General features: G+C 33.7%; 2 protein-coding genes across 2 annotated transcripts; one reads left to right on the forward strand and one right to left on the reverse strand.

Moving 5' to 3' along the window:
- Positions 1-4,151: 4,151 nt before the first annotated feature.
- Positions 4,152-5,129, forward strand: LOC111898382 (inositol-tetrakisphosphate 1-kinase 5). The gene has a single exon (XM_023894330.2). It carries the CDS (start codon positions 4,152-4,154, stop codon positions 5,127-5,129), a length of 978 nt encoding a protein of 325 aa, XP_023750098.2.
- A 3,570-nt stretch (positions 5,130-8,699) lies between these two features.
- LOC111898473 (CSC1-like protein At3g54510) lies at positions 8,700-12,171 on the reverse strand. Its single transcript, XM_023894403.3, has 9 exons — positions 11,785-12,171; positions 10,954-11,094; positions 10,803-10,866; positions 10,456-10,659; positions 10,079-10,377; positions 9,719-9,998; positions 9,369-9,647; positions 9,057-9,290; positions 8,700-8,974 (listed from the first exon to the last, which is right to left on the reverse strand). Exons 1-9 carry the CDS (start codon positions 12,066-12,068, stop codon positions 8,819-8,821), a joined length of 1,941 nt encoding a protein of 646 aa, XP_023750171.1. The 5' UTR covers positions 12,069-12,171; the 3' UTR covers positions 8,700-8,818.
- Between the last annotated feature and the right edge of the window lie 558 nt (positions 12,172-12,729).

A 12,729-nucleotide genomic window follows, 5' to 3' on the forward strand; every position in this document is an offset into this window, starting at 1 on the left:
ATATATATATATATAATTCGATCAGTTCGATTTTGTTTCGGTTTCTTATATTTACGAAACTGAACCAAAACCGAAATTTTTGATTTATGAAAACCCTAAACCTAAATCGTTGGTTTTTTTTTCAAGTTCAGTTTTTCTCACCCCTAGTAGAAATTATACTTAGACACGTTTTAATATTTATTAGAAGATAAATGATGCAAAATGTAGGTGCATGAACCTAAGTGTGAAAAAAATTTAAAAGTAGGTTGTTATTGTATGCAATGTTAAATGTTTAGATAAACAAGAATATGATTGAAGAACACTTTGGATATGAAGAGTGGTGTATTTAAACCATCATGTATCATTGCTCAAAACTGAAGTTTTGAAGTTTGCTGAATTTTTTAGGAAATAAGGGGTTATCTCCTAACATATATGAATTTTGTTCTTTTATATATATTATCTAATGTATCTAGGGTTGGTATTACTCACTAGGCTTCCTAACTCAAATATATTATTTTGATGTGTGCTCAAATTAGTAGTACTCTAGTAGTGGCTTATGGAGATCAATGAGCTTCTATGGACTTTTATAAGATTCTTAGATGAATGAAATAATATATCATTTGTAAATAATACTTTGGTCTCTTTTATTGAATGTTGTATTTCACATAAACACATTTATAAACCTGTTTTCTTATTAAAAGACTCGATATTTTGATTTTGTTGAAAATTACTTATAAGGTCTTTGAAACCTTTTAAAAGATGATTTTATATCACTATAATAAAATTATTAAGGATTAATTTACACAAGTTGTATATATAAAGTCTTGTGTCATCCCCAAATTCCAAGTTTTCTATGTATGATTTGGAAAGGGTTTGGTTGCTTCCAATGGCTTCATATGAACTATATAAGAGTGTTTAAGAGACATGAGGCTAATTAGGTTACGTTTAGATCAAGAACAAAAGAAACATATGTATTAATGTTGGTATTTACATAGGGTTTGTTGGCTGGGGTTGGGCCGAATAAAAGGTGGTAGGAAGAGAAGACTCTTATACACTTAGGCCATCTGTTATACCCACCACTAACCACTATAGTAGTGGGTACCACATCATCACCACTAGCTACCACTAAAAGGTTGGGATACTTACCATTATATCCATCTTATTTTTTGATTATTAAAATAATTTTTTTAATTAATTAAATTGTAGAGAGAGATGGAAAAAGGTAGAGAGAGACAGAGAGGAATAGAGAAAGAATGAAGCTGATTGGGTGTGGTGATCCGTGCTCCTCACCACAGATGACCACGAAAGTGTTCCACCACTAGCCACCACTAACATTATGGGATGGTGTTCACATTTGTGGTTAGTGGCCACATAGACCACGGAAGTTCTCCTGATGACCATATATACCAAAAGGCCTTATGAATATTTCTTTCTAGTAAATGATTTACATTAAACGAGAGTATAAATACATATTACAAAGTCAAACGGGCCGGACTAAGATTCATTATATACTTATAAAGCTAGCATTTTTCCTTTCACCACATTCATTTGAAACTCCCATTCATTTTTTCTTTCACCACATTCATTTGAAACTCCCATAACTTTTTAATTTCTTTATAATAATGATTATAAGTTGGTTAATAAGGTTAAATAAATATAAAACATAAAGTGTAATCATAATAAACTAAATTTCAATATTAAAAGAATATATTATCTTCTACTTATAAAGTTATGTTTTTAATTTTTAACATATTATACTTAATTTATTAGGTCTAATATGTTGTTGTATGCAAATCATTATTATTTTAAAGCTACAACTTTCGAACAATTTGTATAAAATACTTAAATTGTTAATTTAAATATAACCTTATAGGATCAACTTAAATATAAATTTTTGTTCAACTTCAACAACCTAAAAAATATTTTGTAAATAGTTAAACTTTTGAACAATTTGTATAAAATACTTAAATTGTTAATTTAAATATAACCTTATATGATCAACTTAAATAAAAATTTTAGTTCAACTTCAACAACCTAAATAATATTTTGTAAATAGTTAAAAGTGATAAATTGTAGTGTCTTTCTAATAATGATTATAAGTTGGTTAATAAGGTTAAATAAGTATCAAGCTTAAAGCGTAATCATAAATAAACAAAATTCAATATTAAAATAATATTTTTATTTCTACTTATAAAGTTATGTCTTTAACTTTTAATATATAATATTTAATTTATTAGATCCAATATGTTGCTGTACGTAAATCATTATCAATTTAAAGCTACACCTTTTGAATAGTTTGGTCAAAATACTTAAATTGTTAATTTAAATAAAACATTACAAGGTCAACTTCAATATAAATTTCAGTTCCACTTAAAAACCCAAAGAATATTTTGTGAATAGTTAAAAATGATAAATTGTAGTGCGAAATGCAAAAACTAATTTTTAATATCAATTTAACTAAAATATTGCCTAAAGATATTTTTATAATCGTTAAAAGTTTTCAAATAATTATCTTAAAATAACTTACAATATCAATAGTTAAAAATAACTCTATATAAATGATTATATTGTTACCTTTAAAACAAAAAAAAATTGTTTAATGGTTTAAATAATTACAATGATAGAAATTAAAACGTTAAGCAAATAAATTTTAAAAAATTAATTAATAATAACTACAACTATAAATAACATTAAACTATATATTATATTTTATTTTATTCATGAGTAACCCGCAGGTAGAGGTCATTCAAAAGATTGAGATTATGCAGTTTTAATAAATGTATATATTATCATATAATTCAAAATAGAGTAAATTACATGAGTGGTCCATATGGTTTAGAGTAATATGTGTGTTTGGTTCTTGAATTTTTTTTTAACTCGGAAGGTCCATACTATTTGTTTTTATTACACACTTGGTCTATGTCTTACTTAAAAAAACTATTTTCCCTTTATTTTCTAATTTATTTAAATAAACACACCCCCAATCCCACCCATTCACCTTACCTTACCTACCCCACAATTTTTCCCAATTTAAATAATAGTCTTTTTAGGTAAGCCAAAGACCAAACGTGTAACAAAAAAAATTATAGGGACAAAGCGCGTAACAAAAACAAATAGTAGGGACCTTCTGAGTTAAAAAAATAAGTTAGGAACCAAGCACGCAAATCACCCCAAACCATAGGGACCATCCGTGTAATTTACTCTTCAAAATAATCAATATATTATATTCATATACGAATTATTATATCAAATTTAACAATAACATTAATGTTATATTTAAAAAAACATATAAAGATTTTAATAGTTATATAGATGTTCTGTGCAATGGACGGACATTCGCCTAGTTAATACATATACTAATATACATGGGTGTGTACTATACAATATTTTATGAATCCGTTAAGTTTGACAATTGTCATACACTCATATGGGAAATCCAAAAGGGAACCTTATGTTAATTGTTATGGCCTTATCATCTTCCATGTACTAGGTAGGAATTTCGTTCTTTGTTAAATTATAGAACTATAGTAACCACAAAGTTTATTCTCGGTTAAATATAACTTCAAAAAATTGTGGGAAATCAATCAATCATTAATCATATATAAGATGGTATGAGCAAACGTCTCTTACCATTTTAGGCACAATTTCACTCTTAAAACATTTTCCAATAAATTATAAAACTTGGAAACCATTGAACGGCAATGGCAACACGCATGTGTGATAATTATAGACCGATATTCCCACGCCTCTTGTAGATATCTTTCCAAAGGAATTGATTTGTTAGAGTCCCAATTCATTAATTCAAGGAAGCCCTTAATTATAGACAACTGTATCAGCAATACATATATCATGCAACGAGATTTGTTGCCATAAACCAACATCTTCAAGCATCTATTCTATTCATATATGGGTATGTTTATAAATGTTTGCAGGTATTTTATATACGTCTCAGTACCCAAAAGAAAAGACGCGTAGAGAATATGGAGGGTATATATTCGTTTTTGTTATTCAAACGAATATGAGCAGACTTTAAATTTGGCAGAAGCTACTATTTTTCATGAATTAAATATGAATGTTACGAGTATAAAGCGCACCGATTTCATAGAAGAAAACTCATGATTATCGCTCCTTTTCTCGCTGCCTATATCTCTTCATTCCAAAACGACGAAGAAATGCCAGAAGTTGTAGGAGAAAGTAATCTTTTTTCAGTGGGCTATGCATTGCCTGAAAGAAAGATTGAAGCTTTCATGGTGCCATCATTCATAAACTACGCAAGAGAACGAGGGATTGATTTCATCCCCATTGACGTTTCCAAGCCACTCACCGATCAAGGTCCCTTCGACTGCATCATTCACAAGCTTTACGGGGATGAATGGGACCTCAATCTCAAGGATTTCTCCGACAACAACCCTAACGCCACCATCATTGACCACCCCTCCGCCATACAACGCCTCCATAACCGCATTTCCATGCTCGAACCTGTCTCTCAACTCAACATACCTCAACTCAACATCCCAAACCAAATCCTTGTTCGAGATTCCGAGTCTTTGAAAAACGTCGAAACTACAAAGGATTTGAGTTTTCCGGTGATCGCGAAATCTCTGATTGCAGACGGGTCTCCAAATGCACATACTATGTCACTAGTGCTGAATCACGAAGGGTTAACCAAAGGGCTAGAACTGGAGCCACCATTGATACTGCAGCAGTTTGTTAACCACGGTGGGATCATCTTCAAGACTTACGTAGCCGACGACTACGTGGAATGTGTGAAACGGAGTTCGTTGCCGGACATTTCAGAGGAGACCTTGGAGAAGATGGCGTCAGAATCCAATGGCGTCATGAGCTTCTCCAAGATATCAGGTGCTGTAATGGCCTGTGATGACGGATGGAGTAATAACAACTCCGATGAGAAGCTTAAGATGCCGGCGCCTGAGTTTCTTGAAGAGGTGGCGAAAGGCCTGAGACAGGCTCTTGGATTGCACCTGTTTAATTTGGATATGATTAAAGATGATAAAGGAGATGGGTTTCTTGTTGTTGATATTAATTACTTCCCAGGTTACGAGAAATTACCTTCTTATGAAACTGTAATGACTGATTTCTTTTTGAATATAAAAAAGTCACAGGAGGAAAAGAAGATGACCACGAATTGAAGGAGCTCGTCGAGGTTGACGAACCACAGGTTTAGAATTATGTTTTTGTGTGGATGATGGAATTTTCAACCACAATCAGCATCTGATTCCAATATACTAGTTTTAGGTTTAACTTTTGGGCTCATTTATGTATCGTAGCGTAAGGGTATGCATGATTATGTACCATATTCGTTCCAGAATTAATCGATTGGAATTTATGTCGTCCGAGTTCCATTGTTTTCATGCAATCATGCTGACACGATCGTTTGATACAAGCCCGAATCTTAATGGAAGTGGGGGATTCATAACTAAAATTAATAGGGTTCGTATACATAAAAAGATAAAACAAAAATAAAAACATTAAAAGTTTTCTGAAAGTTTAAGAGTTTTTTTTTTTGACTTTTTTTAGCAAAAATTGGTTAGAAAAGAGGGATTTTCAACACATTGATGGTGCCAAAAGGGATTATTCCAGCTGAATAGAAATATTTGGAGAGTTTTTCTTTTTCGGTAAATTATGGGGTGGGGTCCATGCACCCAAACGTGTTTGGAAGCAATCAAACACCAAAATCTATGTCAGTATCAGCCAAACTACGTATTTTTATCCCGACTCATAGGTATTTTTCATATATCATGTGATTTGTGTATTGTTGTAACAATCAATTTTAAAAAGACAGTTTTAAAATTTATTATTTCTATCCCAACAATCATATGATAACACCCAACCCCTTAACTGGTTTACCAAAGAAACAGAGTAAAGCCCAATTGAAGATCAGCCCAAATAAGTGAATTGCTATAGGCCTATAGCAAGCTTGTTTGGGAGTTGGAGGGTAAATCCGTCTTTTATTATTATTATTATTATTAGGTAGCATGTTATGCTTGTGCCACTATCTCAGCTGGGGGAGCTTTTTGAGTGGGGGGACAGCAGCCTTGTGGTTGTCTGGAATGCTTTTGTCCTCTTCTCCTTCTAGAACCCGGTATTTAACTATTTAGGGCATTGAGAATTATATCATAAAGTTCTTCTAGAAGTTGGAAATTCCCCCCTCTCTATTAGTTTGAATATTCAAACCATTCTACTATCTTAATTATAATCCGTTACTATTCCATTGATTTACGTAGCTTTCTGAGGCCTTATCATCATATCATAAGGCCGGACCGTATGGAGTGCGGGACGTTTCCCCCATATAAGAACACCGCACCGTGGGTGCGGGAAGCGAGACGCGGGAAGAGGGTGGGGGTGGGGATGCCACGTTATATATATATATATATATATATATATATATATATATATATATATATATATATATATATATATATATATATGTGTGTGTGTGTGTGTGTGTGTGTGTGTGTGTGTTTTGTTCTCTTTTCTTAAACTATAAATACCACAACATCCAACCATTTTTTTATCTCATACCTTATATTTCTCTCTAAAAAATATTAATCAAAATGTCATCATCTGATTCGACGGCTCTAGAGGAGGCTAGGTTTATCGGTTCCATCATGGCGAAAACGGTTGTATAGTATCATAACCGACTAGACGAAACATCACGTGCACAATCTAAACCAAGAAAGCCACGGTTGCATAGAAATCACGAAGTCGGACACGATCGTCTTATAGAATATTATTTTGCAGATGACGATATCTACGCTGTAAAGTTTTGGCGTCGGTTCCGGATGAGGAATGAACTATTCTTACGTATTGTTGGGGATTTGGAAGACCGCTTTCCATATTTCCAATGGAAAATGGGTGCAAGGCGGATAAAATGTTTCTCTCCCGTTCAAAAATACACGGCTGCAATAGTGCAATTCGTCAGTTAGCATACGACATGGGCGCAAACAAATGGGACGAGTATTTTAGGATGTCAGAGCGTACCGTGCGGGAGTTTGTGTACAAGTTCTGAAAAGCGATATGTTTGGTTTATGGGCAACGATATTTGCGCAAACCAACTATCAACGATATCCACCAATTGTACACGGTGCATGAAGGCAAGCATGGATTCCTTGGAATGCTAGGTAGTATCGATTGCATGCATTGGAGTTGGTCATTATGCCCCAACGCATGGCGTGGTCAGTACATGAGAGGTGACTACAAAGAGCTGACGATCATTCTAGAGGCTATCACATCACATGATCTTTGGATATGACATGCATTCTTTGGTCCAGCTGGTGCAAACAATGACATCAATGTGCTAGACCAGTCGTCGGTATTTAACGATATCTACCTTGAAAAGTCGCACGATGTACCTCTTCAAGCAAATGGGTAGCATATAAGCGTGGATACTATCTTACTGACGGTATATATCCTCCCGTGTCTGTTTTTGTGAAATCCTTTCAGTGGTGGCCCTGGGGTGGTGCGAGTGTGCAATCGCACCAAGCCTCCAATCGTAAGGGGCCTCCGATTGAGAATTTTCGTTAATATTATATTACTAAGAAAAGTTAGAAGAAAATAATAATAATAAGTTAATTAAAATGGAATTGCATGTTACAAAACTCATTTATATTATAAACAATAAAAATTTTGTTTGATAAAATAGTGGACTCTTTTTGTCTTTAACGGTAAAAAATTTCCTTAATAATATTTTACAAAAAAGGTATGGGGCCTTATTTAATTTTTGCACAGGATCTCCAATATCTCAGGGCCGGGCCTGAATCCTTTACATGTCCTAACGACCCGAAAAGGAAAAAGTTTAAAGAGGCGCAAGAGTCAGCTAGGAAGGATGTGAAGCGAACATTTGGTGTACTAAAAAGACGTTGGCAAGTACTAACGGTCGGGGCAAGGTCATATCAAGTGAAAAAGTTACAGCACGTAATGTATGCATGTATCATATTGCATAATATGATTCTTGAAGACGAAGGACGAGTGATATGCCGATACAACGAAAATGAAGTTTTGCCAAATGTTGAAGGAGTAGCCGTTGGTACACAAAAGTATAGGGTGAATAGAAGAGAAGTACACAATCGCGACATTCATCACGCCGTTCGTGCTAATTTGGTGGAGCACATTTATGGGGCTCATATTCAGCCCTCGATACAGTTTTCTCACGATGATTTGTTTAATGAATCAGACGAGGATTCTAATATGTTCATTGAGAGCGAAGATTCCGACGACGAGAGTGACACAGGGAAGAATGATGAAGACGATGATGAGGACGATGATTCCGAGTGACATATTTTGGTTTATTTAAAATTAGGATATTAATTATGTTTTCTATGATGTGGGTTGTTTATTTTTTGTTTGTGTGTGTTTTATTTTTATTTATTTATTTATTTTTTAATTTTATTTTCTACTGATTTAAATATTAGGTTTAATGTAATTTTTATTTTAATTAATGAAATGCTTTTTATTTTTAATTAAATTTTATGTTTAGTATTAATTTAAAAATTATAAATTATAAAAAAATTAATTTTATTAAAAAAAAATGAGAGAAGCCCTTCTCACCCATTCCTTGGGTTTTAGATGAAGGAAAGGAAAATAAGGGAAATGGTGGTACGGCCCACAAAAAGTGAAAGAAGCTTCCCTCCTATACCCTCGAGTCTAATTAAAATATAACATCTACTTGTGGTATGGAGTTCTTTACATGTTTAGTTGAGTTACTAGTAGCCTAAAAATGGCATCATCATATTTCTAGAATTATATCTTTATCCAAATCCTTGCATACCGAAGGAAGGCTTGCCCCCCATCCTAAAAAAAATAATAATAAATAATAAAACTAAGACATCGAAGATAATAATGGTCGAGTTGATGTTGATTCTTCCATTCCAACACATGCTTGAGGCAAACAAGGTGGACGATATGCACATATGGCTTCACGGCAAGAAGCATCATTTGGACCATCTTTGTCAAATTCATCATTATCCTTCGCATCCTAACCAACAAAATAAAAATGCAACCTTCATGAGGGCATTAACGTCTTTTCCACAAACACAATCCAAGAAATCCAAATGTACCTTTACTGAGCATTTGTTAAACGTAGGAAGAAAACGGAACTTGGAATACTCATTGTAAGCAATAGTGACAAGAAGGATTGGTATTGTCGCAAAAGATGCAGAGGGCTTTGACTTTAGTCCAAACAGACCAATCATGGTGATTTGCATGATAATGATGGCTACAACCACATGGTGATGAAGGTGGGGCCAATACTGCCCACATGTCTCGTATGTAGTTTCATACACATCTTGCATCTGTATGCACATTATTAATTTATAATCACACCTAAATTGTCAAAAAAATATCATTGTTATTTACAATAAAGAGCAAACCTGATTGATGAATACCACATATCCAAGAAGAAAGTAGACAACTAGAAACGGAAGAAGCAATGGTGCAATCACAGAGTACACGATTCCAACAAGAAGAAAGAGAGAAACAAAGGGAATAACTCTATAATAAGGAAATGAATAAAGATAATTGGATTTCTTTTTTCCTCGACCCCATGTATGCATTTTTAAAATATCCCATGTAAGCAATCCAGGTTGAAGAATCTCAAGGGAAAAACCAGATAACCCACTCGTCAAAATGTATGTCATAAAGAAATCTGCCTGAACATATATAAAAACAAATTATTAAATCAATATTCCAAAATTAAAATCTTGAAAATGTGATTACTCACTCTAGCAGACACAGCCCTAGCAAGGCGACTTGGTATGTCTTTTGGGTTAATGAAAGATTTCCCAATTTGATCAAGTAAAGAACCGGATAAAACAGTTAAAAAGAAAACATTTCCCATTAAAAAATAAAAAACCATATTGCTAGCTTTTTGTTCTTGTCGACTTCTTGAAACATATCCTGCTAATCTTGCCATTCCAGACATAACAAAAGGAACAACATAAACAAATCCACTAAGAATCACACTTGGAAGATATCCTGTAATAACTGAGCTCAATCCTGGTCTGTAGAAATGGAACACAAATTATTATTTTTTTGAATAAAATGGAAAAAGATTTTAAATGTATACAAAATTAAAACTTACATCAATTGAACAGCCATGGCTGGAGGGAACCATTTTTTAAGTTTTTCAAACTGTGCTATTCCTTGGACTGCAGTTACTGGAATAGCAAAGAATATAGTGAAAAGAATTTGTGTGACAAATACTCCAGTTCTATAAAGTACCAAATGTTTATAAGGAATTGAAAGATTCTTCCACAATACATCTCTAGGCTCTGGAGCCATTTGAGTGATCCACATTAATGGATTTGGATGTTGTTGTGTTTGGGAAGCAAGGGCAGCATCCCAACGTGACCGAAATGTAACAAAAGCAACAGGTAGTTCCTACAAAGTAGAAATTAAACAGGGGGTAATATGGTAAATTTTTTTGTATGTGAGAGTAAAAATTACGAAAATTAGTACCTCAAGATGGTTTCCAGAATATAGAATTTGATAGGAATGAAAAGCATTAGGGTGGTATTTGGAGAAGAAATGATCAACATTGCAACTAAATGCTTTGTGTTCATCGCATAAAGGAACTCGGCGAACAAGAACAGTGAGTTGACTCGGTTGATCCCTTAGGTTACGAAGTTGCTGAATTCTTTTCATAAGGACAACCTTGTATTCCTAGAGATCACATGGGTAGGAAGGAGGTCACCTGTTATGAATTTGAACCTCACAAAAATATTCAAATGAAATAAAAAGTTTTAACTTCATAAATGCACTAGTACAACATATATAGGCAAAAAAAAAAGTAAATGAGTCACTACCTTGTGAAGCAGATATATTCCCAAAAAAGATATAAAGCATAATGATGAAAAGTGAACCCAAAGCCTGTGGAAAGAAAAAGAAGTGAATTATATGCATTTCTTGAATAATAATAATTTGGGTTCAGATAGTACTTAAGTGATTAAGTCATACCTATTTGATCCTTTAGGTATATTGGAAATAGTGAAAGAGTCCATGGAACGAGTATTTGAAGATGGTCCATGGGAGACAGAACAGTTGAGTGGTAGAAGAACCATCAATCCAACACAAGAGCATACCACAAAAAACTTTATCCTGTCAAGTCAATTCATGCAACAATTTTAATACATTAAGATCAGTAGTCTTGAATTACTAAGAATATGAAACATGCTTGGGAATAACAAGATTCTTGTTGATGACTTCTAATCTGGTCATGTAAGAGTGTTAATTTGTAACGAGTTTGAAGTAGTTATAAGTTTTATAACTCTGTTAATGGAGTTTGAATCTTGTTTTATTGCCTCTTTGCAACAATTTTAATACATTAATACTATCTTTGGTTGAATCTTGTTTTATTGTTTCAATTTCATATATGAATCGTGTTTTATTTCATATAGTTCACTGATAGCAAATCAAAAGGGGAGAAGAGATAGCAATCCCTAATTTGATAAACTGACACATCATCATTTCCTGATTTTCATCTCAATAGAACTGATAATCAATGACTACAAGTAATTCATGCATTTTCAATGGAAGAACCTAAACCAAATTTTAACACTTAAAGGTTACTAACAAAGAAGCAACGATTACTCATCAGTGACAGTTAGATACTAAATCTGATTTCAGATGAGATTAACCATAGCCTCAACTCCATCAACTCGATGCAAACTAAAAAAAAAAAAAAAAAAAAAACATCGAAGAAATTATTCTAAATTTTGCGATACAACGCCAACAATTTACAAAAAGACAAAAAAAAAAGGTGGGGAAAGGAAAGGTAGTTTTGGTTACCCGAGTTTAAAGAATCTTATGAGAACGAGTGCATCAAGGCCGAGGCTACAAAGGATTTCGTCCTCCGTAACTCTAACAGCATCGCGGATCCAATCAAGCGACGGTAAGAATCGGGTGAAAGAATGATCGAAGGAAATGGTATGTTGATGGCGAAGAGAGAGGCGACGAGGGTAGTATATGTTGGCATTGGAATGGTGTTTCCGGAAGATGGAGAAGAGACAGATGATGACAAGTGCAAGGCCTATGTTGATGGCCGCCGATGCTATTAAGCTCTCCGCGTTCATTTCATTGATTTTCCGGCTGTTCGACTGGAGGATGAGGATGACGATGACGGAAGAAAATTGCAGGTTGAGACTGACGTCTGAGGTCTGAGGTCTGAGGCCTGAGCGTGTATGGGGTGCTTGCCACCTTTGATACCACGTGGCGAAGCTTAAGCGAGTATTAACGAATGTTTTTTTTTCTTTTATTTTTATACAGAAAGGATTTCATATTAGGTTTTTAGTCATTTACATATATGTAATCTGGTAATCTCTATTGAGATCAATATTCTTATGTTATTGCGTTTGATTTTTATCAGTTAGGGATGATTGCGTTTTGCAACGGTTTTATTCATTTAATTTTTCGATATTATTTTTGTGGGTAAATTACATGAATGGTCCCTATGGTTTTGGATAGTCTGCACGTTTGGTCTCTAAAAAGAATTTTTAACTTGGACCGTCCCTAATTTTTTGTGTTGGTTGCGATTTTGGTATCCAACCAACATGAAAAAACCAATATACCCTTATCCATTATTTTATTATTTTAGCTTATTGTTTATTATTAACTAAATTATTATAAGATTTTTTTATATGTGTGGGTCCCACTTGTTCTTTTCTTCCTTCCTCATCGCCTCAGGAACTTCATCATCGACACCCCCTCCTTCCCCAACTACCTCCCCCCGTTGTA

This window comes from Lactuca sativa, chromosome 4 (genome assembly GCF_002870075.4).
Source record: "Lactuca sativa cultivar Salinas chromosome 4, Lsat_Salinas_v11, whole genome shotgun sequence".
In the NCBI taxonomy this organism is placed as follows: domain Eukaryota; kingdom Viridiplantae; phylum Streptophyta; class Magnoliopsida; order Asterales; family Asteraceae; genus Lactuca; species Lactuca sativa.